The following is a 26,792-nucleotide window of genomic DNA, read 5'->3' as shown; positions in this document are numbered from 1 at the left end:
TCTGTGACTAAAATTAGAGGATTTTGTAAAGTGAACTATGAGACAATCGCGCTGTGCAAAGCATATGAAATGAAAGGATGTAAGAATTCAGATTTTTGCCAAACACAGAAACAGCTAACAAGTGAACTGTTCAGACGGTTCAAATATATTTGATTAGTTAATCAATCAATCAATCAATCAATCAATCAATCAGAGCATTTGTATAGCGCACTACTCACCCGGAGGGTCTCAAGGCGCTGGGGGGGTCCGCTACTGCTCGAACAGCCAGGTCTTGAGCTGCTTCCTGAAGGCGAGGTGGTCCTGGGTCAGGCGGAGGTGGGTCGGAAGGGAGTTCCAAGTCTTGGCGGCCAGGTAGGAGAAGGACCTTCCTCCTGTGGTGGCTCTTCGGATGCGGGGGACAGCGGCGAGGGCGTGGCTGGTCGATCGAAGCTGGCGCGTGGGAGCGTAGAAGTTGAGGCGGCTGTTGAGGTATCCTGGTCCTTGGTTGTGTAGGGCTTTGTGTGCGTGGGTGAGGAGCCGGAAGGTGATTCTCTTGTTGACCGGGAGCCAGTGCAGGTCTCTCAGGTGTCCGGAGATGTGGCTGCGGCGGGGGATGTCCAGGATGAGTCGTGCTGAGGTGTTCTGGATCCGCTGGAGTCTCTTCTGGAGTTTGGCGGTGGTTCCGGCGTAGAGGGAGTTGCCGTAGTCCAGACGGCTGGTGACGAGGGCCTGGGTGACCGTCTTCCTGGTCTCGGTGGGGATCCATCGGAACATTGTTTTAATTCAGGGGTTAAAATAAAAGTTTTTATACTATCAAAACAAATCATAACACTTTATTTGGTGATGTGCAAATTTTAAATATTTTAGCTGAAACCCAATTTCCAAACATTGTTTATGTAAAATATAGTTTTATCAGTAAAACAAAATTTTAGTGGGAAGGTTTGTGGTCAAAATGTGCTATCAGTAAATGGCAGTGCACTACCACATCTTGCTTTGGTAATATATTTATAAAAAGTGAGTTTTTAAACAGGAACTGGGAAATATTCCTGCTCCTGCCCAGATGACCATGCCATTAGTGAACTAAGAGGCAAGCCAGGGATCATGTGTATGCTATATATGGGCTCGAATCTGATTATACACGGATCAAACATTTAGTCTAGTAAATAAAGAGTTTTTTTGTGCAGCATAAATAGTGAACATGCATATTTGAAGGTGCTCCCTCATGTGTTAATGAAGAAAAAGGCGGCTCCATAAAACAAAAATATTTGCCTAGCATCAAAAATTTGAGACCAGTTCACGGGTCAAGTACTTTGCAATTAGGTCGAGTAGACTATTCAGGTTACTAGCCCTGCAGCTCTAGTAAAATTTTTATGATTTTAAGCCCTGGGGGCCAATAGCCAGCATAACCAATGACCACGCAAATGATTTACATTAATCTTGAGGATATTTTTTTCCATTTGGATATGCTTTATATCTAACATGGCGGGGGGGGGGGGCTGAAAAAAAAGGAGTGGGGGGGTTTTGAGAGGATTAAAAATGTAGACGGGAAAATTGGGAAATGCAGGTGAGCAGCAGTTTCTTTTGAGCTTCTTAGAGGTCGCCTCAGCCTTCAGGATGTTTGTAGTGCTGTCACATGCCACACACAGCAAGAGGAAATTAAACCTCTCTCCTGCCCACCTGCCTTTTACCAACACAGTGAGGCTGAGCAAGGTCAATAAAAGGAGGGGTTTCACAAAGTGTTTTTCTTTTTTAAGATTTTGCAGGAGATTTTGTTAAAAAAGCTGCATTTTACACACGTCTCAAATTTGAGCAAATCCCGAAAAATATAAAAACTTGAGGGTTTGATTAAAAGGGCAGTTTAAAGCAAAACGCCCATGAGCAGCTTTTGTTGTTTTCAAGAAAAGAAAAATCTACAAATGCAAATACCAACATTTCCAACCAACAAATGTTAGGCAAGTACATACGATGGACACAGATACTGCTTCTTTTTCCCTTTTCCTTTTTTTGAAGACTTTTCTTTTGAATGTGCTTCTTCAATCCAGCAGAATAAAAGAAACAGGAAAGTTGCCAGTAGGAGCTTCATCTTTGATATTCAATTTCAGGAGAACAACTTGCTCTACAATTTGAAAGAAAGATAACATATTAGATGTCGTTAATGTGCATGTGCCTCTGGAACTTATTCAATTGAAGGTACTAAGGCTATATGTGTATAACATTAAAACACTTGAATAAAACTCATTATGCCACTGTATTGCGTAGTTAATTTAAATAAATATAACGTACGTAATAATGTACTGGAAAATGCAACAGAAGCTCTAAATCAAAAAAGAGAACTGAAAACATCAGATTCAAGCATAAAAAAACATGCATCTTCAAACTGTAGTCTATTATTGAATAACTGGGAATCAAAAACCTGCCGCTTCACAGAGGCTTTGATGCCACAGGAGGACTTGGCTGAATCGGAGCATACTGAGACAGCACAGAGTAAGAGACATAATGGGTATATTGCTATATGAGTAAATTCTACTTTAAATAGATAAAAATAACGGGATCATTACATCAGAAAGAACAAACGCATGGAAAACTGGAATCTCTGTGTTAACTGTCAAAGATTAGATCACGGGATTCACAATGGTTTAATATGCAGATGATGCAGCAGAAAAAAATCATGGACTTACATTTTTGGAATGTTGACAAGAGTGTGTTTCTGTAAGCATGAGCAGCGATACCTAAGGCTAGCTGGACATGGAACTTCACAAGACATTCAATTTACAGTGAGGGCACTGAACCCCATGTTACCCAAGAAACATAAAATGCTACATGCCTAAAGTACCTGCAAATATTGATGCAAGACTTCGTGCTGTACAGATTACATCATAATATGTGTGATACTGATCTACCCTTTTAATGCAATGTTAAAATTTGTTCTTAATACAGGTGTACTAAGAAGGCACACAATAATAAGAAACTTATGTCACCATACGGCTGAAATAGATTATCTACTGTAGTAGGTACTACTAGTTAGGACCTAGTTTCCATAGGAAGAGTTTTTTGATTTGCCAATAACTTATGCGCCGTTTGACGAAACTTTGCGAAATTTTTAAAACTATTGGGGTAGTCACGTCAGATGCTGCCTTGAAAATTTTGAAGTGATCAGTCAAGCGGGGCAGAGAAAAAGGGGGGTCCTAAAACGCTTTTCCTCCATGTTAATTTCCATAGGAAATCTTTTCAGCTACAGCCCAAACTGCTGAACAAAATTACAACAAATTTGGCAAAAAGGTAGCTCTTGGTCCAGAAAGCACTCTTTGTTAAATGGTGTAAATCCGTTCAGTAGTTCCTGAGAAATTTAAACGATTTCTCTGCTATACAACTGTGGCCGCGGTGGACCAGAGAACTCTTCCGATCACGTGCCCGAGATCTGATTGGCTGCCAACACATCCAACCAGAAAGTGTTGGCAGCCACTTTGTCACTCGGTCAAACAGAGTCACAAGGAGAAACATAAACGACAAGAGAAGGGGGCACAATACAAACACCCTGACCCTCTAGGCCTGTTCAGGTCCCACAGGGACTTTCGTAGCCAAAAAAATGCATTTTTAATACATTTTCGTCAGGATACGCTGTGGATTTGCGAATCCGGTACAAAAATGTTTAAGAAAACAAAGTGCAGGCTCCTGGGTTTCATTTATTTTAGGCCCCCAGGTGGGTCAGGTCCTGGGGCAATAACAAATAAAGACACAGGGCCCATAGCAGGCCCAGGGACCACCACCTCCCCAGGGCTATATTTTAATGTAAAGCGTGGGGCGGAGGCTCCAGCTCAACCCACGCAGCCCGGGGACGGCCACCTCCCAGGGGCTAAACTGAAAAAAGACCACCACCACTCTGCGGCTCATTTACAAAAAATGGTGGGGCCACGCGCCCACCCCCGCTGCCCCAGACATTGCTTCCACCCCAGGGCTATTTTAAAAATGGGAAGAGGGCCGCGCAGCCCCTCTGTACATGTATTTATATAGCGCAAATCACCGACACGGTATCTAAGCGCTTGCTTACGGAACCCGTCCTGGTATTACCCTGTGAGATACCCCGGCAGGGTATCCACAAGGTGAAAGCCAGGCATCCCGCCGCGAGGGGCCGTAGAGGAGATTAAGCAAGCTATTGCCCAGAGTCGCAGAGTGTGACCCCGTGAGTCGAGTAGGCACCGGAGCGAGAATTGTCGAGTCCGTGGAATTTGAGCCAGAGACCCGCCGAGGCGGGGAATCGAACCCTGGTCCACGGCCGATCTCAGCTTCCGGGTCTGCCGCCTCTAACCACTGAGCCACGCTTCTCCTAGAGCCGCAAATGGTTCTGGGGACCGCCAGAGCCCATATTCCAACAGCCATATGCAGCCGTTCACATGAAGTCTTGCTTTCCTAGTGTAGCTCTTCTACCAGATCCTTCTAGTGTGAGGCACTGTGACTTTCAGGCACCAGCATAGTACATAGAAAGGTAGTTCGAGAATCGCAATTGCTCATGGACCCCTTTGCTGAAGACAGGAGGACTGAAATGGCAAGGGCGGATGGAAAGAGCTTGTCCCCCTGACTGCTAGCACGGAAACATCAGGTTCGCAAATCCTAGCAGAGATCCAAAACTAAGCAGGTCCCAGAGCACTAAAAGGACGCCATCACCACTAAGGTAAATTTAATATGCACAGATTGTCGTGCGCTATGAAGAGACTTTGTAATCAAAAGAGCACACTAAGCACTAAGCTGCCTCGGGTCCCTCCAAGCGCTATGATGGCTACAATTGCCAACTATAATGACTGAGAAAATGTACTGCAGTCGACCAGAAAACACAGACCTCAAATTTGAAATGAGCATGATACCAATGTTCCCCGAATACATGCACAGGGCCTAGGCCCACAAAGCCGTTCCTGGCTGTAAAACAAAACCTTCGGACACTCCTTCTCCTCTATAAGCTCCTGAGCCCGGCCAAGCTGAAGGTGATGGAGGGGGCCGCTCCCACTTCTTTAGTTGCCAGAAGGAGACCTGTGACTATCTGGACCAGAGGGACAGCGCAGGGTCCGGCCGGAACCCAGGTGGAAGCGCACAGGGGGGGCGAAACCCAGGAACAGTCCCAGCAGGTCAGCTGAATGACAGAGGTGGGGAATAAACCACAAGGAAGATGCGCAGCAAATAGAGGGGCAACCGGATGGCATGTTGGATATGGTTGGAGGCTGTGCCTGGAATGCCCTGGGAGCCTAGGAGGGTGTGTCCTTGCAGACGTTGTCACAAGACATTGACTGACTGTCCTGGGGAGGAAGGGGGTTGGTCGCACCAAGGCATGGGAGACTGCTGCGTGTGGGAGGAGGCAGACCCTCCTGTACAGCTCGTGGCTCATCAGTTGAGGGGAGCCTATGAAGACCCGATAAAAAGTGTGGGTGATAATATTTGCCTCTACCTCTTTAAAACATAGGAATTGCTAGGGAGGAGGGAGAGACATCAAACCTTGCCTGCCTAGGGTCAATCCCACGGGGGAACTCGAGGGGCGGTGGGAGGAAAGGTCCGCCAGTTCTCCTCCGCAATGGAGTTTTTTAATCTATCCCAACGTGAACCGTTACGTACAATGGTTTTTTTTTTTTTTTACATGCAATATTGAGGGGGGGGGAGGAAGCGGAGTACAGGTTTTGAATGTCATGGGTGTGGAGAGACATCAAATTTGCATGTTTTAAGTGTATACCCAGGGGAGGGAGCGGGGTTTGCTTGGGTTTGTGTTTTTCTAGGTTCCATCTAGTATAGAAAGCAGCATGGTCAGAGTGTTACAAGTCTTACAGAAAAGTTCATTATGGTATGCATGGTGCTGACAGGAGAGGTATCCACTTGGCCTCCATCTCTGGTAAGTTGGAGAAACAGTGACTTGAATGCACACAGATACAGCGGGAACGGTTAAGCTCATCTCCTGGAATATCAGGGGCCTACATGATTACACTAAGCGCTATAGAGTGCACACCTACTTAAGACGTACCAAGGGTCCATGTTGCAGTAGTAGACAAGGAAGCTACCAAACTTAAGAGAAAATAGCAAAAACAACAGTCCCCTCCACTTGTTCAACCTACGCCACAGGCAGTTCTGTATGGATAGACCAGGGATTATCATTCCAACATAGGGAGACTCGAGGGATAGGTCCTAATATATGGGCTCTTGGATGGAATAGAAGTGTGCCTATTAATTGCATATATGCCCATTACCACGATGATCAGAGTTTCTTTTGGAAGCTACGAAACCTCTTGGCCCCTTACACGGGTGTCTCCCTGGTCCGGACCGGTGTCAATTTAATCCTAGATGTTCACTTTGATAGGAGAGCAAAACCGCACATTGCAGACATGTTAACTGAAGTAATGGCACAGGTGTTCTGCATGGATGTCTGGAGAGCTCTCTTCTCTAGGAAGAGTGAGTTTACCTACTATTCGGCAGCCTAACATGTAAAGCAGGCTGGATAGTGGATCAGTTTTGCAGAAGGCCGGGGACCGTGTGAGCACGAAAGTAGAGCATCTGGGCAGATTTCTATTGGATCACATGTGCCGGTGCTCCTTACGTACATGTGGACTGTGTCCTGCCAGCGATCCAGACATGGCGGGTTTGACCCGAGACCCTGAGGGACACCTCCTCTCTGTCAGACTTTAGCCCGGTACTCACTTGTTATTTGGCGGAGAACTGGTGGTCGACCTCCACAATAGCACTGGAATGGGACGCACTTAAAATTGCCCTGCATGGGGAATGCCTCACAAAAAACTACGGTGAACAGTGCCAACTGCACTGTAACCTTGAGGAGCAGGAACATAATCGAGCCCATCTGCAAATCACTAGAGGGAGTCCAGATTGCCCTAGATATTGAGAGGGCCTTAGATACCCTGGTTTGGGACTGTATATGGGAGGTCCTGAAGTGGATGGCATTCGGTCCTGTCTTTGTTAAATGGGTCGCCTTGCTTTATGAAAACTCATCGGCAAAAGGCAGATCAGGTGGCTATACCTCAAGGGCCCGGACCATAGACAAGTACAAGACCACTTTACCCACTATTTTCCCTAGTGATGGTTCCCATAGCAATTCGCTTGCGGGCCGAGCTGGGGAGATGAGCCATACGTGTGGGTGCAACAGACCCCTTAATCTCTCTGGATGCCGAAGATGCCCATGTCTACCTGCAGCAGCAGCTTGCAATCTCAATGCCGCTCCTTTTACAGGAGCTGCTAAAATTTGGTGAGGAGCCTTGCCTCTGGTGAACCAAAGTAAATAGTTAATATTCCCACTGGCGGGACTGGAGGGAAAGCCCTTGGAGGCCCTACCACAGGCTGTGCTGCAATGGGAACTGGAGGCATTCAGATAGCTGGGGATTCAGGTGACTCGTGCGGAGGAGAAGCAATTCTCTCTCAATGTGGGTAGAGTTGTGGTTGGGCTGACAGCCTTGGTGACATTCTGGCAAAGACTGCCACTATCAGTGGCAGACAAAATCTCACTGGCAAAGATGGTGCTGCTCCCGAGATGTCAGTATATACTACAGAACTCGCAATGTTTGCTCTCTCACAGTGCCTTTACGGAGCTGAACAGTCTAATGGTAGCACTAATCCAGGCGCGGTGCGTCCATTGGGGCGTGGGGGCGTAGCCCCCCCCCGCCCGCAGCTCCCTCAGCGTTTCTGAAGTTAAGTAAAGTGAATAAGTTTACTTAAGTTCGAAGACGCCGAGGGATAACTGACAATCATGGCTGTCACCATGACGTCAGACCGCCCACCCCCTTCAGAGTCTGAAGGGGGTGGGCGGTCTGGCGTCATGTTGACTGACATGATTGTCACCAGGGCAACAGGTAGCAACACAAGTGCACATGAGTGGGGACGGAGGGTGAATTTTTTACCCGTACCCACTCATGCGCACTTGTGTTTACGCTTTTTTGCACAAGCCCATTAGGAGCCCTTTGGGCTCCTAATGGGCGTGCTGTGGGCGAAGAGTAATCTGTGCCCCAAGCCAATCCTGGCGCTGCAGCAGCGCCAGGATTGGCTGAGAGGGGCTGCCAGTCACGACCAGTGCCAAGGCGCCAAGGGGAGCAGATGTGGCGCGGACCCAGAGCGGCGGTCAGCCAGTGAGGTAAGTTTTGCTTTTGTTTTATATTTAATTTACCCCCCGTGCGAAACCCCCCCTCCAGCCGTGACTGCTCTCGCACAGCTCTGAAGTTGTTGGCACGCGCAACACAGCATATAAACAACATATTAAAACTAAACTAAGTAGAAAAGGGAAACGGTTCCGTTCAAAAGGTTAACATTTTCCATTAAAGACGTTCAGCTGAACGTACCTTTAAAGGGACAGAAAGGGGTTTACACGCGAAGTTCCAGTCTCCTGTGAGTTTATTAGCTCTGGTGGGGTTGGTGAGTGTGGTGGAGAGAGGGGGGGGGCGGGATAGTAGAGCGGTCGGGGTAAACAGTGCGTAGGTGAAAGATTGGGTGAGGGTGGTATTGTGAATGAAGGCGAGAGGGAGGATGTGGGAGACAATGAATGAGAACAAAGTAGATGGAGAAAGAGAGAGGGGGTGAAAATAAATGAAAGAAGTGGTGAGTGGATGGGAGTGAAAAAGCGGAGGGGGAAGAAGGGACTGACGAGAAAATAAAGTATGGGCTCAGAGTGTGTATGTGTGTGATACCAGGTGGCATGAGACAGAGTAGACGGAAAGCAAAGCGGGTGGCACACAGAGCATGGTGTGACTTAGCAGAGGATTAAAGGGTGAATTAGATCGCAGTGGGTAGAGGGGTCATTGAGCACTGAGGAGAAGGTGGATGGGGTGCGAGGATGGGTGTACTGAGTACAGTATGCCGCCAAGGCCAGAGAAGAAAGGGGTTGGTGACGCAGCTTCCTGGCAATGCCTTGAGAGGCCTGTACATTAAAGGCAACATTGGAACTGGGGACTTCCAGTCGGCTGGTTTCCCTTTTATACCAAACACTAAAAGATGATGGGCAACAGGTTGACTGCCGAGCACGAGCGGTTGAGAGGGAGATCTACCAGAGCCCAAAGCTGATGCAGAATGTAATTAACTTGCCACCTGGTGCAAGTGGTGTCAGTAATTTGAAAGTTGGCTCATTTTCATGTCTTTCACCAAGCATACCTGACCCCAGTGAGACTTAGCAAGATATTTCTCACCCACACGAACGAATGCTTGAAATGTTGGGGGGCTGGGCAGGATTCATCCACATAATTTAGAACGGTGGCAACATAACTCGGTATGGGCAATATGTGGTTCGATGCTAGAGGCAGGTCATCACTATTCACCTTTAGGTTGAGGCTAAACACTGCCTTTATTCCATGCCCCAAAAAGGGTAGGGTGCAATATAAATTTGCACAGCTGGGGTTGCTACTGGCCAAGCGGCGAGTGGTTTTACGCTGGATGTCTGCTCTTGGACCCACTATACAGATATGGGCGGAGTTGAAGCACACAAAAGAGGTTCGCACTGAAGAGCACCTGAAGGATGATTGCTGAGAGTGGGAGAACATGCTGCACAGAATGACAGAGAGGCGCGCTTACTGAGATGAAGCAGGGCAAGATGGACAGTGCCTTGCTACTGGTGGCGACCTTGACCTATGATGATAGCGGCGGTACAAAAGGGGGTGGTGATGGACGGAGCATCTGAACCAATCAAACACTCACACCCAGTCAACAGATCTGGGTTAAATCCATCATCGTTCTTTAGCCCACTCTGAGAGACCCCCTTTTGTACCGCTATAATGATAGCGGGGCAGTGGGAACTGATGGGAACTGATCACGGACTTGGTGGCAGGGTGATCTAACATGTTACTGCCCAATTTAAGAGATGACTGGCGCGGAGGTGAGGGTACGCGGAGCTCTACGGCAACTAACAGCTAATTACCAATGGGGGAAAATTGTGCACCTATGTATGGAAACAATACCATGAACTGTACGTTTGGTGCTCTAACATAACTGCAAGATACATCCCACCAAGATGCAGTAGTGTCACTGTTTCCTTTGAGAAGTTATGTGTTTTGTTGCAAAAATGAACACTTTTTTATTCAACATTTTCACTATAGTTTTAGCATTTTTCTAAGAAGTTGTCCGTTTTCCTAATTTTAGAGCATTTGCAGTTTGATTAAGTTACTCAAGATTTTCCCAAAGAAAGTAACATTAAAATAATGATGTTAAAATTAAATAGGAAAATACAAAATTTGTGACAACATTTGCATCTCTAACTTTGTCACAATGGCAGTTTTCCAAAAGCAATATATCACACGTCTAACAGATCCTTCTGGTCATGACGATATATAGGGTTTCTAGATTTCCCCCAACTGCATGCGATACCTAGAGCCAAATAACTGAGCTGCACTTTACAGTTTTTCATGGTGTACTGACTACACAGCAATTTATATGCTAAAATATAATACATGAAAAATAGGTATGAAGGAAACCTATGTATTTCTAGAATGTACAGAAGATTCCAAGTTTAGGAAATTAGGGTTACCAATATGCTCATGTGATTCAGTGGGCATTTTTAGGTCTTGCGACCTATGCGCATCGAGCGGAGCGAGAATTCAAGTAGGCAAACTGCTCATGAAACCACCAGCTTTTTGCTGGCGTTTTCACGAAGTTCACGTGAACCACGTGATCAACACGAACGCGCATCAGCCTACCTCCCTCCTAATTGCATCTTGCCGCAGAGCACATCAAAGGGCTTCACCCAGCGTGCGCTCTGCGGCTTCTCGGCTTCTCCTCCCCTAATTATTCTCTCGCCTTTTACACGGAGGCGCAGCAGACATCCAGGCGGATCCGCCTCGTCCTCCCCTCTCTCCCCGCACCCCGCACACAGCCTTCCATGGATTTCTCCTCCCCCTCCCCAGCCAGCTTCCTCCTCATGGCTTCTTCTGCATTAGCTGACTTAAATAGGACGGACTCCGACCGGTTAAATGAGATCAAAGGCCACTTGGAAATTGCCTTACTAGAAAAACATTTTTTACGTAAGTACAGCATATATTCCAAGATTATTTCTCTTGTATTATCAGTGCGTGCATTCTTTGTTCATACTGTGTTTAGGCCCCATTACATGCTACATTATTAGGAAGGGACGGGGCTGGAGGACGTTTCACATTTTTTACGTAAGTACAGCATATATTCCAAGATTATTTCTCTTGTATTATCAGTGCGTGCATTCTTTGTTCATACTGTGTTTAGGCCCCATTACATGCTACATTATTAGGAAGGGACGGGGCTGGAGGACGTTTCCCATTTCTCTACGATGATGCATGTTTTTCTTACCTAAGCAGCTTCCATTCCCGGTCGAAATATTAGATGATGCTTTGTGACTTGGCACGCATCATGTGCCCCGGGTCTTCTTGATTTGATGCGTGCTCGTCTCTGATGGAAGAGTGCCTTCTTAGGTGGTACTCGTCATTACGCCTATGATTTCCCACTCCAACCCCCATCCCCCCACGGTTTCTTTTTAAGGTCTGAAAGGCTGTGCGCCAGTGATGCAGCAACTTCTACAGCTTGCTTTGGGCCTGGTGCACCCCACGCCCTGTTCAAGAATGTTTTTCCAGTCTGAGGGCATTGCTCAGAATCCACCCCCCTCCCAGTGATTCTGTCCTCCCCCTGACTGCTCTCTCTCTCGTTGGCACCCAGCCCGCCCCTGTTAACATCGATCCACACACATGACCTTGCAGGCTCTTGCTGACAGCCAACTTCAATAGCAAAACGGACTCGCACCCTATCACTTTGACATTCTTCTTACCCATAACTTATTTACCTCAGCAACGGGGACTCCACACTGCAACATGACCCCAGGCACCCTTTATGTTGCAACTCTACTCTACTACTTTATTCATGTTGTTCACCTGTTCGTTTGTACCCCACATTCTTTATACTTTACAAAAAAATGTTGCATGAGAGTTGTTCGGATCATATTTCTCTCTCACTCTTTAGCACCTCAATTAAAAACTTTAATAATATTGTTCGCATCTGTGTTTTTACATTGGAATTAACACATTCATTTCTAAAATGAAACCACTTTTATTCAACACCATGCAAGTTAGTACAATTATTAAGAGTTTTATGATAGTTTTGCACATTTGAAATACCTATGAGTGGTTAAGAAAACGATAAATACATGTGCAAAACAAACCATGAGAAATGCTTTTGCCGCCGAGTGGCAGGTATAATTTGCAAGTGATAGTATTGCAGTATTAATCAACATCTTTGAAAATTGTTAACATTGTTGCACCAAGGATATTGTGCTGCAAAACTAAATACTTATAAGGTCCCACAAGCGAGACCTATTGGCAATGCCAATGCTTGTTTAAAATGTCTTCTTTCTTCCAAACTAGCTTACATTTCAAAGCCACAAATGCTGAGAAATCCAATTGGTAATAACAAACGTCTTACTATTTATTATGTGTTTCCACACGGGGAAACCTACAAAACCCTGACATTTCTGAAAGCGAGACCAGAGGAGTCAACGGTGGTGTGCCTCATGCTGATCCCACAATGGTGTTTACCCAAAATGTCCAGCAAAACTTAAATGTCCAATTAACTACCACCCAGTGCTCCCCCACTTGTCCTCATAAAATGCTACCCCACTCACATGGTTGAGCTTAGTGCCCACGATGACTGGTTCCTGATGCAGAAGAACAAACCAGCACAGAAGCCTCAGGCCTGAGGAATAAATCCTCCTTCTGCCCAGCTAATCATACGGTGTCCAAAAATATACTTGCGTTCGAACGCTCAGTCATGTCATCGCTCAATGCATTGGAGAACCAACGCCCGTTTGTTCCCAGAAACATTTCTAAAAAACACAAACAGGCCATTGTTGAACTAAAGACTCAGAAGGAAGCTGTGATTAGACAAGCAGACAAGGGGGGAGCGGTGGTCCTTTGGTCCAAAGAACTATACCGGACAGAGGGACGCAATCATGTATATAATCAGGAGTGGTACCGCAAGATCAACCATGACCCCACGGCCCAAATCCAGGACCAAATAAAGGGACTTGTGAATGCAGCAAGAGATGCGGGTATTCTTGGACCAAAAGAATCACTGTACCTAATTAAACAACACCCACGGACTCCACACCTGTATTTTTTACCTAAGGTGCACAAAGACCCAAAAGTACCACCGGGGCGCCCTATAGTTTCTGGGTGTGACTCTGTTCTTGAGCCCATTTCCAAATTCGTGGACGTATTTCTGAAACCGCTGGTGGTACAAGTGCCATCCTACCTGAGGGACACAATGGACTTTATCAACAAGGTTGAAGGTGTAACATTTGATCCTTCTTGCCAGTTACTGGCCACCATGGATGTGTCCTCGCTTTACACCCAAATACCCCAGCAAGACGGTCTGGATGTCATGGAACTCTATTTGGAAGCTCGACCGCGGCCTCATAGGGTACCCACAGAACTGATAATCTCTTTGGCTACAGTGGCCCTGAAGAAAAATTTCTTCACCTTCGAGGATGAAATGTTCCTACAAATCAAAGGCTCGGCGATGGGCTGTCCTTTCGCCCCTGAAATGGCCATTTTGTTCATGGGCCAATTTGAAGAAAAGTACGTCCTGAATAACAACCCGTACAGAAATCACATCGGACAGTGGTTCCGATTTATAGATGATGTCTGGTGTGTGTGGAATGGCACATCTATACAGTTGGAAGAATTCCATGTGTGGCTGAACAACAGGAGCCCGGACATTAAATTCAGTCTGTGCTATCATGAAAAAACTCTCCCGTTCCTGGATGTCGAAGTCTCTGTTAAAGAAAATGCCCTGTCATGTTCTTTGTATCAAAAGAAGACGGATAAGAACAATGCTCTTCATTATAAGAGCTACCACCCGCGCAGCCTAAGGGATAATCTCCCTTATGGCCAATATCTCCGGGTGCGACGCAACTGCACTACCGTCGAGCAATTCGAATTACATGGACAAGTACTGACATCCAAACTACAGGAACGTGGTTACCCTCAGAAACTCCTGAAACACTCCATGAAGAGAGCGAGATGGACACCCAGGGAACACCTCCTGGAGAAAAGAACAAAACCCGCAACAGACCGGATGGTATGCGTTTCCACATTTGGCCCCCACACAAACCAGCTGCAAAAAATCATCAGACGCAGTTGGCACTTGGTAAAGGAAATCCTTCCGGATATAGGCGCCCCCCTCTTTGCGCTGAAAAAAGAACAGGAGCATTGGGCAAATGATAACATCAACCAGACCGCAGCCCAAAAGGGATCAACAGAACACCATCTTTGGAGCAAATCCTGTCACGGGGCACCGCAAATGTGGGACCTGTTCCGTCTGCAAACTTACCATGGAAGGGTCATTATTCACAGATGGGAAGAAATTCTGGCGCCACAATGAACATACTAACTGTAAAACCAAGTACACTGTGTACGCCATCCAATGCCCATGTAAGATGCTATACATCGGCAAAACCACCCAGGAGGTCCGCCAGCGCATTATCCAGCACCGCTCGAGAATCAATAACAAAACCATGACAGCCCCGCTTGTCTCACACTTTCTGCAAAAAAACCATTCCAGTCAAGATATCAGATGGACAGTCTTGGCAGCTATCAGGGGCGGTAGTGGAGACCCTGACCTGCGCCTAGCCCAGAAAGAGGCGTATCTCATTCTGAAGTTCGATACTTCTAATATCGGCCTGAACGAAATGTCCGAAATTTCCAGTCTGTAATCCTCTTTGTAGTTCTTCGGCTGAGCTTGGTTGTGCTGCTGCTGTTTTTAACCCGGTTGTTTATTTTCTGTGTATGCTTTTGCATAATACTTTGTACATGAGGCACTAACTATGATTGATGCTATATTTCCTTGGTGCCCGGTCTAACTGGTGACAGGATAGTAACTTTGGAAATAGTGTTCAATACGAAGTTCAGGTGCTCGTTAATAATGTTGTCCCGGTATGATCACACGTTGCACGATTCACACCCCACGGACATAAGGCCCGATAAACACTCGTGAATATATTTTTCTAATCAAGGCCTGAACTACATGGACCATGATCCTTTACTGACGACACCCCTCAGCCACTCCCACAAGCCAACCGGCTCGGGAGTTTTCAAGAAACCCCAGCCAGTGCTGAGACACGCTGGCAGACCGTGCGTGTTCCAGTCTGTGAGACTTCGAGTGATTGAATCCTCCCGAGCAAGTAAGCGGCGTGCTTGTTCCATGCTCTAATGCGCGCAGCGCTAGATTATTACTTCTCCCCGCCCCACGGGCCGGCTTGACTTAATCAACTCTTGACTTTTTGCAATGCAGGTACCGGCCTATTATACATCGGTCCTGAAGTGATATCTATAGCCACACGCTACACAAGCTACTTGCCCAGGTAGGAAATGCGACTCGGCTTCTTAATATATACGATGCATTTCATAATTCAATACCTGTCTAACCCCGCGCACGGGTCTATCTGTGTTTTCAGCCTTTGAATAGAAACACTGTCATTATGTGAGCAGTTCCCTTCCCGTGTGTGTACCGCGTGGCGGACAACTACACCTGAAAGAATTCTAACCGGCAAATTGCAGGTATGAACCCTGGTCCATCAAGGTGATGTGTACAAGTACAGCCTCAAACGCTCAACCATGTCCCAGGGTGCTAAGCATCAATCTTGTATGTCTTTACAGAATTTATCCCTACACCGGCGAATTACCGACACCAAGGCACATTCTTTGCCACGTGCAGGTAAAAGTTTCTTATAGTTGTGGAGTCTCTCCCAATAAGTTTTTGTTAATTATCACAATCTATTCTGACACCCACTCTGTATATCATTACAGACGCATTGTTCCCAGTCCCCGTCCTGAAGAGAACCACCAACAACCTGGTTCGAAACGCGTCGACATACCTACCCTGTGGTCATTCAAAAAGGGTGCACCTAGGAAGTAAAAGTACAATACCACCTGGAACCCTAGTGGTGTAACCCAATACAAATTGCAACCACAGTGGTGTCAGGCAGGCGTACCACTACATCTGTCCCCGCCTGTCCCTTGGTTTCATACCCCTAAGGACTGGTTATTTTTGTTTGTAGGAACTTTTTCACTGTATATAAATACAATTTATGTTTGGATATTGATTAATGTTATTTCTCTTTTGGTGTGTCTTTTACAACTGTATTCATTTGAATTGTGTGTCTCTCACTTTGTAAATAATGTATATTGGTAGTTGTGTATAAATGTAAATACTGTATTCATGTATTCACTGTCGTGACAGTCTTCAGTTTGTCCATATGTTTTGATGAATCTAAAAACCAAAAAAACTAAATAAATTTGTTTTTGGTACAGAAGGCCTTGGTTACGTAGTACATTTTGACTACGTCACTATCACTTATGACAATGACTTTTCCTATCCAGCCATCCTTGTTCTGTTGATTACACTGTTGAGATCCGGGCTGGGTAGACGTAGGATCCACAGCCTTTGTTGTTCTACAGTTTGGTTCCTGTTACAGGCACTTGGCCCAGCCACACAAGTGGTGTAGCATTTTTATCGGCACAAGTGGCTTAACGCTGGGTGACAGGAACTGTGTAGTTTCCTGAAAGTTCTGGATGTTCCCATCACAGAAATGTGAGGAAAATGTTTGATTTTAGTGAAAGTTTGAGGTTTGCAGAGCATTGTGGGTAAGACAACCTCATGGGATCCACACAAGGAACACCACCCTGGAAACCCCTGGTTGTCTAGTTTCCAAAAAGGTCTGTGGTTCGTACCTTTGCATGAGTGGCAACACACCATGGGCTCGAATACTGCACCTACCTATTGCTAATCTATCATTGTAGTGCTTCAGGGCTTTCTGCGTCGGTGGCTCTTTGCCCACCCACACAAGTGAGGTACCGTTCTTTTTGGGGGACATTTTGAACTCATGGTGGTAATAAATCTGTGGCTCTCTACAGATTCCAGAAAAGTTCCTCACAGAAATATGAGGAAAATGTGTGTTTTTAGTTGAAGTTTGAGGTTTTGCAGAGCATTGTGGGTAAGAATGTTGTGGGATCCACACGGTGCTCACCCCTCAAGAGAGTCTAGTTTTCAGAACTGTCGGAGTCTGGTCGGTTTTGCCAGGTGACAGCCTACCCAAGCCCAAAAAGTGCAGCCATTCACCACTGCAAGTGGCATGATATTGGGAGTTAGGCATGTAAAAATAACCAAAAGAATCAAATGTCCTTGTGCTCGCCACTGTGATGGGATATGTTGGTCCCCTTGAGAGAAGAAAGACTTAAGGCTTTGGGGGTGAGGGTGGGGTTTGATGTTAGGATAGACCACACCTACCCCATTATTTGAAAAAAATAAATATATATATATATATATATATATATATATATATATTCCTGCCATACAGTGGGCTTTCCGCTAACATAGTGGCAAACCTCCCGCTGCTCCGGGTAGGGGGGGGGGACAAAAACATGGATGTGCCTCCTTTTGGGGTGAGGTTGTGACAATGTCATAGTGCAACACACACCGCTTTCTTTTTCTCCCAAAGGGAAAGGTGTCCGGTGGACTTTCTACCCCCTCGGAGGTAGGTTTAGGACATTCTCGCCAATTGTGACAAACATATCAGCCCCCCGGGGGGGCGCACTATAGCCCCTTCTGGGGCAGGGTAGACAAATCCCTCCTTTTGTTTCGGCTCGGTTATGAAATCCCTGGTGTTTAGTCTGGGGAGGGACAACATTGGGGATTAATATGACCACCCAACTCCAGACGGGCAGAAAGTCTATTGGCCCCTGGGTTGGGGGGAAGAGCACAGGTGCATGCCCAGAGGGGTCATTCCCACCCAAAAAGCAATGCAGTCCATGGTGTGTAATAGGCTTTCTGCACCCAGGGGTGGGAGTGGGAGGAGCAAATTGGGGCCAATTGTCCCCATCCACTTCCCAGTGGAGTGAAAGACTGTTCGTGCCTTTTTGGGGTGGGGGAATCCCCCAACCCTACCTTTTTTTCCTGTATCCTTGGGGTCTAGTGGGCTTTCTGCACCCCTGGGGAGGAGGTGGGGGCGGCAGATCTAGGGATATCACCCACATATGTCACACTAGTGGGGGGCAAATAAAAAATCATGTATCCGCAGGGGGGGGGGCTGTGCGGGCGGCACATGCCCTTGTCTAATGGTCCGCACTCCCACATCCCTTGGACCTAATGTGTGGACATTTCCCAAAGGAATCCTTGCTGGGTGCTTAGATGTGCCCAGAGCACCGATGCAGTGAACGTAAATACAGGCCCATGTGATCATTTTATTTTCACTTTAGTTTAATGACGTCAGTGCGCTGATCGGCATTACACTAACGGAAAAAATATATATATATGTCAGGCTGCTCTGTAAGCTCTTCCCGAGCAGCTAGAGTTTAAAAAATAATAAAAGGAATCCCTCTAGTGCTCTGAACCAGAGGGACATTTATTTACCTCCCCAGCGTTAGCCAACGAGTTAAATGATTAAACATTATCTAATCGTTTTAAATCCATATACCTGTAGTATTTGCCTATACTCTATAGACATTAGAACTTTTTTTTTTAAAGTACAATATAAATGCCGAACAAGTAAACATTTAAAATTACTGTATGAGTTTGTTCCTCGTTTCTAAGACACTGTTCAGATCACTCCCTCTGTAGAGATAGCAAATACAAACACATTCACATTTGAGACTTTTCTCACTACAAGTGGACTTGGTGCGAGACGTTCATAGCACTTCTTAAAGTTAATTTCAAGAAGGGAGTAACGTCTTCTACAGTTTTTACTCTTTAAAAGAACACTTATGTGGGCCATGGCAAGATGGCCGAGAGGTAGGACGCTCCTCGCTGTTTCTCCCACCCACCGCCACATCTGAAGCACTGACCTCAGCGTCCAGCAGCCAATGAAGTGCCGGGAAAACTACGCGAACCTGGGGCATAAACCCCAGTACTATTTGGCCCTGAAATAAAAGCGAGAGACGTCACGAGTGACGACAGCGGGCTGAGTGTCCACGGAAGCAGCAGGAGCAGTGCCTCACCCAGGGAGGCACAACGGGTGGTAGAGACCCTGCATCGACAGCCCTGTGGAAGGAGCGGCGGGGCACAGATGGCGGGCCCCAGTGAGCCACACCCAGAGATCCCGAACGCAAGAGGGGCCTGGGGACTAAACGCTGTCAGAGCAGAATGTTGGGGCCCAGACGTGGGCTTGGGGGGCCTATCGGGGGCCCTAGGTCTCACGGAGAACGACTAACATTGCAGCCTGAGGGGACAACGCTGCACCGGAGACAGAGGTGAGCCATAACTTGGTAGCACAGAGGGGCTGGTGTGGCTAGGGCCACACAGGGCCCTGGGGGGGCTAAAAGACTACATGCGGTGCCCAAAGGAGCACAGATTCGCACAGAGGGGAGCACCCGGAGAAGGCCTGAAGATATCGCAACTTTAACCCGAAAGGACAGCAGAGGGACCGAGGGGGCTCCTCGCGAGGCTCACGTGACAAGTCGCTTATGGTGCAACGCAGGTCCTTGGCCACAGAAGGGGAGGGTGTGCCTAGAGTCACCGGACCGACGGACACGTCCATGTCGGCCCAAACAGAGACTACCAGGAGGCCCCTGACGTTGTAGCTGCCGCATTCCTGAGACCGGGGGCCACAACAGGTGGTGGAAAACACACCAGAGGAGAGCGATCGGCACTTGCGGCTTGAATAGTATCCCAGCATAGGAACCCAAGACCGTGGGCCTTGCTGGCCATCCCTCCCCACCTCCCATTTCACAGCCACAGGGGAGGAGATTGGAGTAGAGGAGCCAGCGCCTTCCACAGAGCTGAGGAACTAAAAACTTCTGAGGTGGCAAAGACCAAACACAGACGGAAGAGACCGAGACCCCAGGGCATCACGGGTTGTTGAAAGAGAATTACAATGACCACCAGTCGGGTGAAGAAAGACAACTCCCTCAAGGACATGCTTTTGCGGCTGAACAGACCCCCCCTCTCCCCCAGAGAAGCACCAGATGCTTCGGCGTTTAGCACAACGGAGGAGCAAGTGACCCGAGCGTTTCTGGAGGAGGCCCTTTTTCTGTCACTAAAGGAGGATCTCCAAATGGCCAAGAAGGCCCTTACATTAGAAATTAAGGAGATCAGAAGAGACACAGATGCCCTCGGAGACAGAGTAGCAGCATTGGAAGACAAAGGGGGCAACCAGGAGGGAGAGTCAGAGGCCATGAGACAAGTGATCATTCGTCTTCGGGAACAACATATCGAGCTACAAGCATAGCTGGAGGATCTTGAGAATCGTTCCCGAAGGAACAACTTTCGGATCCGAGGAGTGGTGTCAAAAGTAGAGGGAAACAATCTCTTTGGGTACGTAAAAGACTGCTTTAACCACATACTTGGCAACCCCCAGAACAGTACTCTCAAATTGGACAGAGCTCATAGAGAGGGGGTCCCCCGCTTGGACAAGGCGCCTCCGGCGGACATCCTACTCTGTGAGCATGATTTCAAAACCAAAGAGGAAATATTATGCAAAGCAAGGGCAATGCATCCCATCCCATTTCATTCCAAGACCGAACCCCTACACTATTCCAAGACCTGGCTGCATTGACATTGCAAAAGCGAAGAGACTTTTGCCCAGTGACTGCTTATCTGTGAACCCAGAATATTGCATATTCTTGGGGTCATCACTTTAGACTTATCTTCCGATGGGAGGGCAGACTCTGGCAGATGCGCTCACTGACGGAAGCATGCAGGTTGCTGGGACTAGATCCTCCCGGAGAGCATGGAGACAAGGACCAGGAATCCACGGTTCGTGGGGAGCAGCAACCGCGTTGGCGTCCTAGTCCGAACAAGTCGGATCAAGCAGAAATTGCGAAAGGGCAGCAAGCGGCCTTGGAATCGATCCCTTCCGCGCTGGCAAAAGAGGAGGACAATTAAGCATCCGTAGCGGAGGTCTCCTCTAGCAGTTTTCTTTAGCGGTGGCGGGGGAGCAGCGAGAACTTGACCAGTTAGGATTTTTGGGGAAAAGAGGATACAGGCTAAGGGTAAATCTACTCACCAAGAATGCAACCCTCTAATCTTAAAATTCTCTCACTTAATGTGAGGGGACTGATTACGCGATGCGCGCTGATATATTTAGAAAAGACAAAAGCAGATATCTGCCTGCTACAAGAAACTCACTTTTTAGCCAGGGATTGTTACAGGCTTAAGGCGAGGGCGTTTCCTATCCAGTTGTTCTCCTCTAACTCAACTAAAACAGCAGGAGTGGCCATCCTAGTATCTCGGGCCTTCCAGGGAAGGGTGGTACAGAAGGAGGCGGAGATCAAAGGCAGACTAATCAAATATCGCCTTACAGTTGGGGCCAGAGACTAATAGTGGGGATGATCTATACGTCGAACAAGGATCAAGAGGGTTTCTTACACACCGCATTATCAGAGATCTTTATCATCGATAAACCTAGCATAATACTAGGGGAGAGATCTTAATTTAGTATTTAATAACACCACAGGCAGGTCAGCACAACGACAAGGACAAGTGGGCACGACTAAGGAAACTAGGTCTGATTGACCTCTGGAGGGCTTCCCACACTCAGGCAAGGAAATACTTCTAATACTCTAATGCTCACAAAACATATGCTAGATTGGATTATCTAATGGGTACTAAAGAAATGCACACTGCAGCAACCCACACTGAGATACTTACAGCTACACTCTCAGATCACGTGGCAGTGGTGACAATGGTGTCCCTTCCGCCCCAGACTCTTCCAAGTAAGAGACACTCTACTCCTGCGTAAAGAGGTAGTGGAACGAATAAAACATACAATGGAGGACTACTTTGCGCACAAAGATAACCCGGAGACCAGCATATCCATCCTATGGGGGGTGCTTAAAGTGGTGGTACTGTAGTGTGTTTATCTAGGTACCTGTATCGATATTCCTATTCTTTGCCCTTGTCCGGTTATAAATCAATAATATCCCTACAACGGCATAGAAAACCGTTTCATATATTAGTCATAGCGCATGCGGTCACATTAAGCAAGCACTATTCCTCCAGCCCCCTAGAAAGCACACCGAGTTCTTAAACAAATCCAAGCCTCCAGCAACCTGGGAAATCCCCGCCTGCTATTGTTTTGATTTCGTCCGAGAACTCCTGTAGAGCACTGTAAGAACGACCAGTTCTTAGTGACATCTTTATTGACGTCTTATGTCCATCCTTACGTCAAACCCGGCACCTTTCAGGTATAAATATACCAACGCTGCCTTAAGCAAACACACGGTGGTGGTGAACCTGGAGCGGCGACTACTTGCCAGAGAGCCCTGCTGATGCGAGAGCCCACGGACGCTGCCCCTCCCTTTTGACGCGCTGAGAGAGACGCTGTCTTCTCTCTTGCCGAGGAATCCAGCTTCCAGCGTTTCCAGCTTGCCTTTGCGGGTGACTGGGATACAGAGTCCTGAGAAAGAGATACCAGCCCTCCTGCCTTCTAATACCCATGTACTGAGCTGTCTAAACCCTTACAGAGAATTCTTGAGTCAGATTCTTGGCAAAACAAACTTAACTTAAACTGCTACTTACTTACTCCCTCCCACGTATTAGGCTTAGGTCAGGTACACCGGGGTAGGCGTAGTTAGAAGCACCAGTTGAGTACGATTAGTCAATGTATATATGTATGTATCTATTTTATCCATTTTAAAGTATCATATGGCTAAGAAACCATATCCATGCTTTTACAGTATTATTTCATAATCCTGCTTTTACTATATGCATTCTACTTAACTCTAAGTATTGCAATTGTAGCGATTCATTTCTCTTGTATGAGAAAAGAGACCGCTCAATAAATAACACCTTTTATTGAAAACGCCCATCTCTTCTTTTTCTCTGCAATCTGGTGAAACTAAGTACGCACGTATTGACTGAGTGAAATAGCTGTCTTTTGTTTTCACACGACTCTAGAGATACACTCTTAATCAGGGAGAGCAAAGTTGTCATGTTTTATGTTTGTCAGAAACTAAATCCCTTCTTGTCTATCCAGGGAGGTTAAACTCTTCCTCGCCTATTCGAGAAAGTTTCTAGTGAACTCTGAGGTAGCTGGCACAGAAAACTTAAGTCTAATATCGTCAGTACAGACCTAGTTAACCTCAGTCCTACGGCTATACTACTGAAGATATTATTCCAATGCGCAGAGCCTATTGGGAATATAGGAACTACACTACATGGCGCCCAACGGTTTGGTAAGGCGATAAATCTAACGCAAGGCATTAGAGTAACTCAGTCGTGCTTTATCACACAGACCCTTTCTCCCGTAAATACTCCAAAGACGTCTGGAGTGGGTCAAAGGTTAAAATCCGCCGGAACTTAGTAGGAAGAGATTCCTATGTATAGTTTTTGGTTTATTCAACGTTGAAGGATACAGTGTTCCAAAATATTGTGCACCTAATCTTTGCTTCCTTGGAAACCTGATCTGCAACAATAAACCTTCCTGTCAGTAAAATGTCAGACGAAGAAGAAAGGGAGACAGCTAGAATAGCAGCTCAACTCCTAGCGGATGACACAAGTCTCCTGCAGACTGACCCGGACGCAATACTCATCCCGGTCAACATAAGGAAAACTATAACACTTAAACTTATAGAAAATGGACTAACACCAAGAGGTGGTACAGTCATATTCGTAATTGAGGCACACGAATATCGGCAGACAGAGGTATTCTATTCATGGATAAACTTTCCAGCAGCAAACGCTGTCACAAAAGAATTCCACTATTATAAAATAGAGGAACCTCCGGAAGTGTGCACTCCTTTCGAGGAGGTGGAAATTCCATTAAAATACAAAGAGCACCTGCTCTGGTTTAAAGGTGCCCTAAAACATAATGATCACATCACCAGGCTCGGTCCACTAGGTAGACCAGGAGCAACATGGCCGGTTCTAGCCGGCTACACACCACATCCAGACATTGAAAAAATGTCTATACCAGAACTTGCAGTCCAACTAAAAGTACTAATCAAAATACATAGACAATTAGTCCAATATGTAATGCAGACTTCAACAGTCCAACCAGCTATTAACATTCCACAGCTGACCCCTCATCAGGGGAACACAAATAAAATCACACCACCGAACATACAGTCATGTCTAGGTAAAGTACCCATAAAACGGGAACAAATTCCATTCTGGTTAGCACAAAAAAATCACTCAGATAGAGGCAGTATTTCCCGGATACTACCCCTACTGAGAAACACAGAATTCTGACTGTCTTCCAATGGGGATCGCACCACATGTGGAGGACTGCGACACTTGGGGCACAGTCTTTGCTTCCATTTACACAAAAACACATGGTGTTCCGTCCATAGCGGTAATACCAGATGTGCTAAGACAGATTCAAAATGAATACGGTCCAGAACCTGCTTTAACTCTGGGTATAAAATTACTGAAAGACTTCAAGCAGGTCTTGGCTATATTACTAGCCAACATAAAAGGGGAAGCGGCATCTGTGGCGATCCGCCAGAAGTTGAAAGAAACAGATATAGCAGAACCACCATTTGAACTTGCCAGAATCATAGAAAAATCCTATGAAGAACTAGGAAGAGATAGTTTGGGTGGGAAACCAGTAAAACCCCAACTAACTGAAAATCCTGAAAAGATATTTATTAAAAATAATCTAAACGCTCCAAAAAAGAGCTGGGATGGAAATAAACTATCCACTCCCAAAGAAAAAAGATTCCAGTCCAGAGGAAGGTCTCCTCGGCGGAGAGAAAGATCTCCGGACCAAGGACACAAGTCTCCCCAGAGGGAGCCCTCTGAGAAAAGATACAACCTTAGAAATAGGGATAACTTGAAGAAACCTGATAGATCAAGATATTGATACACGTCCCTCTCGATCTTTTCAGACTTCCTCGCAGAAATCGGAAAGAAGAGGACGGTCAGAACACATGGAAGAGCACGTCAAGTCCAAAGACAAGGAACCTGCTCATCAAAGTAAAAAGTTACAATTTCCAAAGAAGAAGGTAGCCAGCATTAAAGTAATCAAACATGCCGAGGATACTGAGGACACAGCTGAAAAACGGAGAGTGGGCTCAGACAATGCTAGACAGCGCAGCAGAAGGGAGCATAGCTCGCAAGATCCTGATGAATCATCTGGAGACAGTGGACACGAATGAATACATTCAGGTGGAAACTGCAGATACCAGAGTTAGCAAACCTCATAAAATATACGAAATAACATTACGTATAGAGGGAGATAAGACTAGGAAAATAAGGGGTCTATTTTGGGATAACCTCTCCAAAGGCTATGACATCCTTCTAACTGAAAAAGACTGGCCACCGGAGTTTGTCAGGGAGTGCCCTCATGGCGAAGAAATGATTATGCCTGCCTTCTCAAATCACATTCCAATTCATAAAAAATATACACTTGCAAGAAAGTGGGCAATAGCCCAGGCTCCTGCATTATATAAAAACCATGTTGGATGGGATGAGGACTCTCCTCCTCACACACAAAATCCAGTTAAAATCTCAACCAACTGCACAGAAGCAGTACCCAATTAAGCAAGAAGCTAAAAAACAGGTCAGGGAGATCTTAGATCAACTTGAATACCAAGGGGTGATTGAAACTTGCACCTCACAAATGAACAATCCTTTGTTTCCTGTCTCCAAGAAAGACGATTCATATCGTCTAGTTTTGGACTACAGACATCTAAACTCATGTTGCAAAATTTTGCGGTACAAAATTCACACAGTGCAGCACTAATGAATAACAGTGCGCAAAAAATACAAAACAACATTAGACATCTCTAATGGATTCTTTTGTCAAAACATAGCACCTGAAAGCAGATACTTGACCGCTTTCTCAATAATGGGCTCGCAGATAAAATTCTGTCGACTTCCAATGGGGTTCAAGAACAGCCCAGGATTATTCTCAGCAAGAGTAACAGAGTTACTACAAATGTATGAGGATGAGGCATTATCGTATGTCGATGACATCTATCTAACAGATGATGACTTGGATACTCACTTGAAAAGAGTGTACACCATAATACTTGGGTTCGCAGCAGAGGGTTACAAATTCAACTTTAAGAAGTCACTAATTGCCCATCTAACTGTCCTGTTTTTAGGATATGAATTATCAAGTGGAGGCAAAAGCCTGGCAGACAATTTCTTAGAGAAATGTGCTGTAATCCAAGCACCAAGAACGCTGAAAAACTTACAATCAATTCTAGGTTTCCTGAATTTCGGAAGAACTTACATTCTAAATTATGCAGAGAGGGTCAAACCTCTCTATGAACTAATAAGACCAGATTTTAAAACAATCAATTGGACTCAAAAACACACAGAAATTTTGAGATCATTGCAAACAGACATGTTAGCTAAAACAAAATTGCTAACCCGCGCAACCTTGTGATTCGAGTCATCCCAGAAAGATGCGGATTCACATACCTAACCTCTAATGAGGGAGAAGCGGTACCAATAGCATACAAATCACATTTGTACACAGAAGCTGAAAAAACATTCAGTATTAAGGAAAACATTGTACATGCGGTTCAAACAGCTATAGCAAAAGAAAGAGCCCAGGCCCAAGGCAGACGGATTACTGTGTTCACAGCAGAATCAGCTTTTGAGGCATTAACAAGCCCATGTAATTTAACTACCGTGGCATTAAATCCAAAATGGATACAATGGGAAAATTCTCTTGCTACAGACAAAGTAAAATACTATTTTGGCCCGAACATGAAAAAACTAAAAAATCTAGAATATGAAAGAGAATATCCTCTGTCAATCGACATTCTGCCCATACAACAGTACGCCTGTGTAATATATACAGACGGACATGCACAACCCTCAGTTTGGGGAAAACAAGCCTATAACGCCACATGCGAGATTGTAAAAAACGAATGGCGCGGAGGTAAATTGAG

General features: G+C 46.1%; 1 protein-coding gene across 3 annotated transcripts in view; it reads right to left on the bottom strand.

Annotated features, from left to right (window-relative positions):
• GLRB (glycine receptor beta) overlaps positions 1 to 26,792 on the bottom strand; it is a 268,016-nt gene that overhangs the window by 207,719 nt on the left and 33,505 nt on the right. For all 3 annotated transcript variants that reach the window (XR_013607195.1, XM_078676982.1, XM_078676983.1), the window contains exon 2: positions 1,944 to 2,095. Coding sequence is in view for 2 of the 3 variants with exons in the window: in XM_078676982.1 (XP_078533108.1) it covers positions 1,944 to 2,062 (119 nt within the window). In the remaining variant the exon portion in view is untranslated. The remainder of the gene's footprint in view (positions 1 to 1,943; positions 2,096 to 26,792) is intronic.

This window comes from Lissotriton helveticus, chromosome 2_1, assembly GCF_964261635.1.
Source record: "Lissotriton helveticus chromosome 2_1, aLisHel1.1, whole genome shotgun sequence".
In the NCBI taxonomy this organism is placed as follows: Eukaryota; Metazoa; Chordata; class Amphibia; order Caudata; family Salamandridae; genus Lissotriton; species Lissotriton helveticus.
Note: the sequence above shows the minus strand (reverse complement) of the source record. Positions and strands in the feature narration are given on the sequence as shown.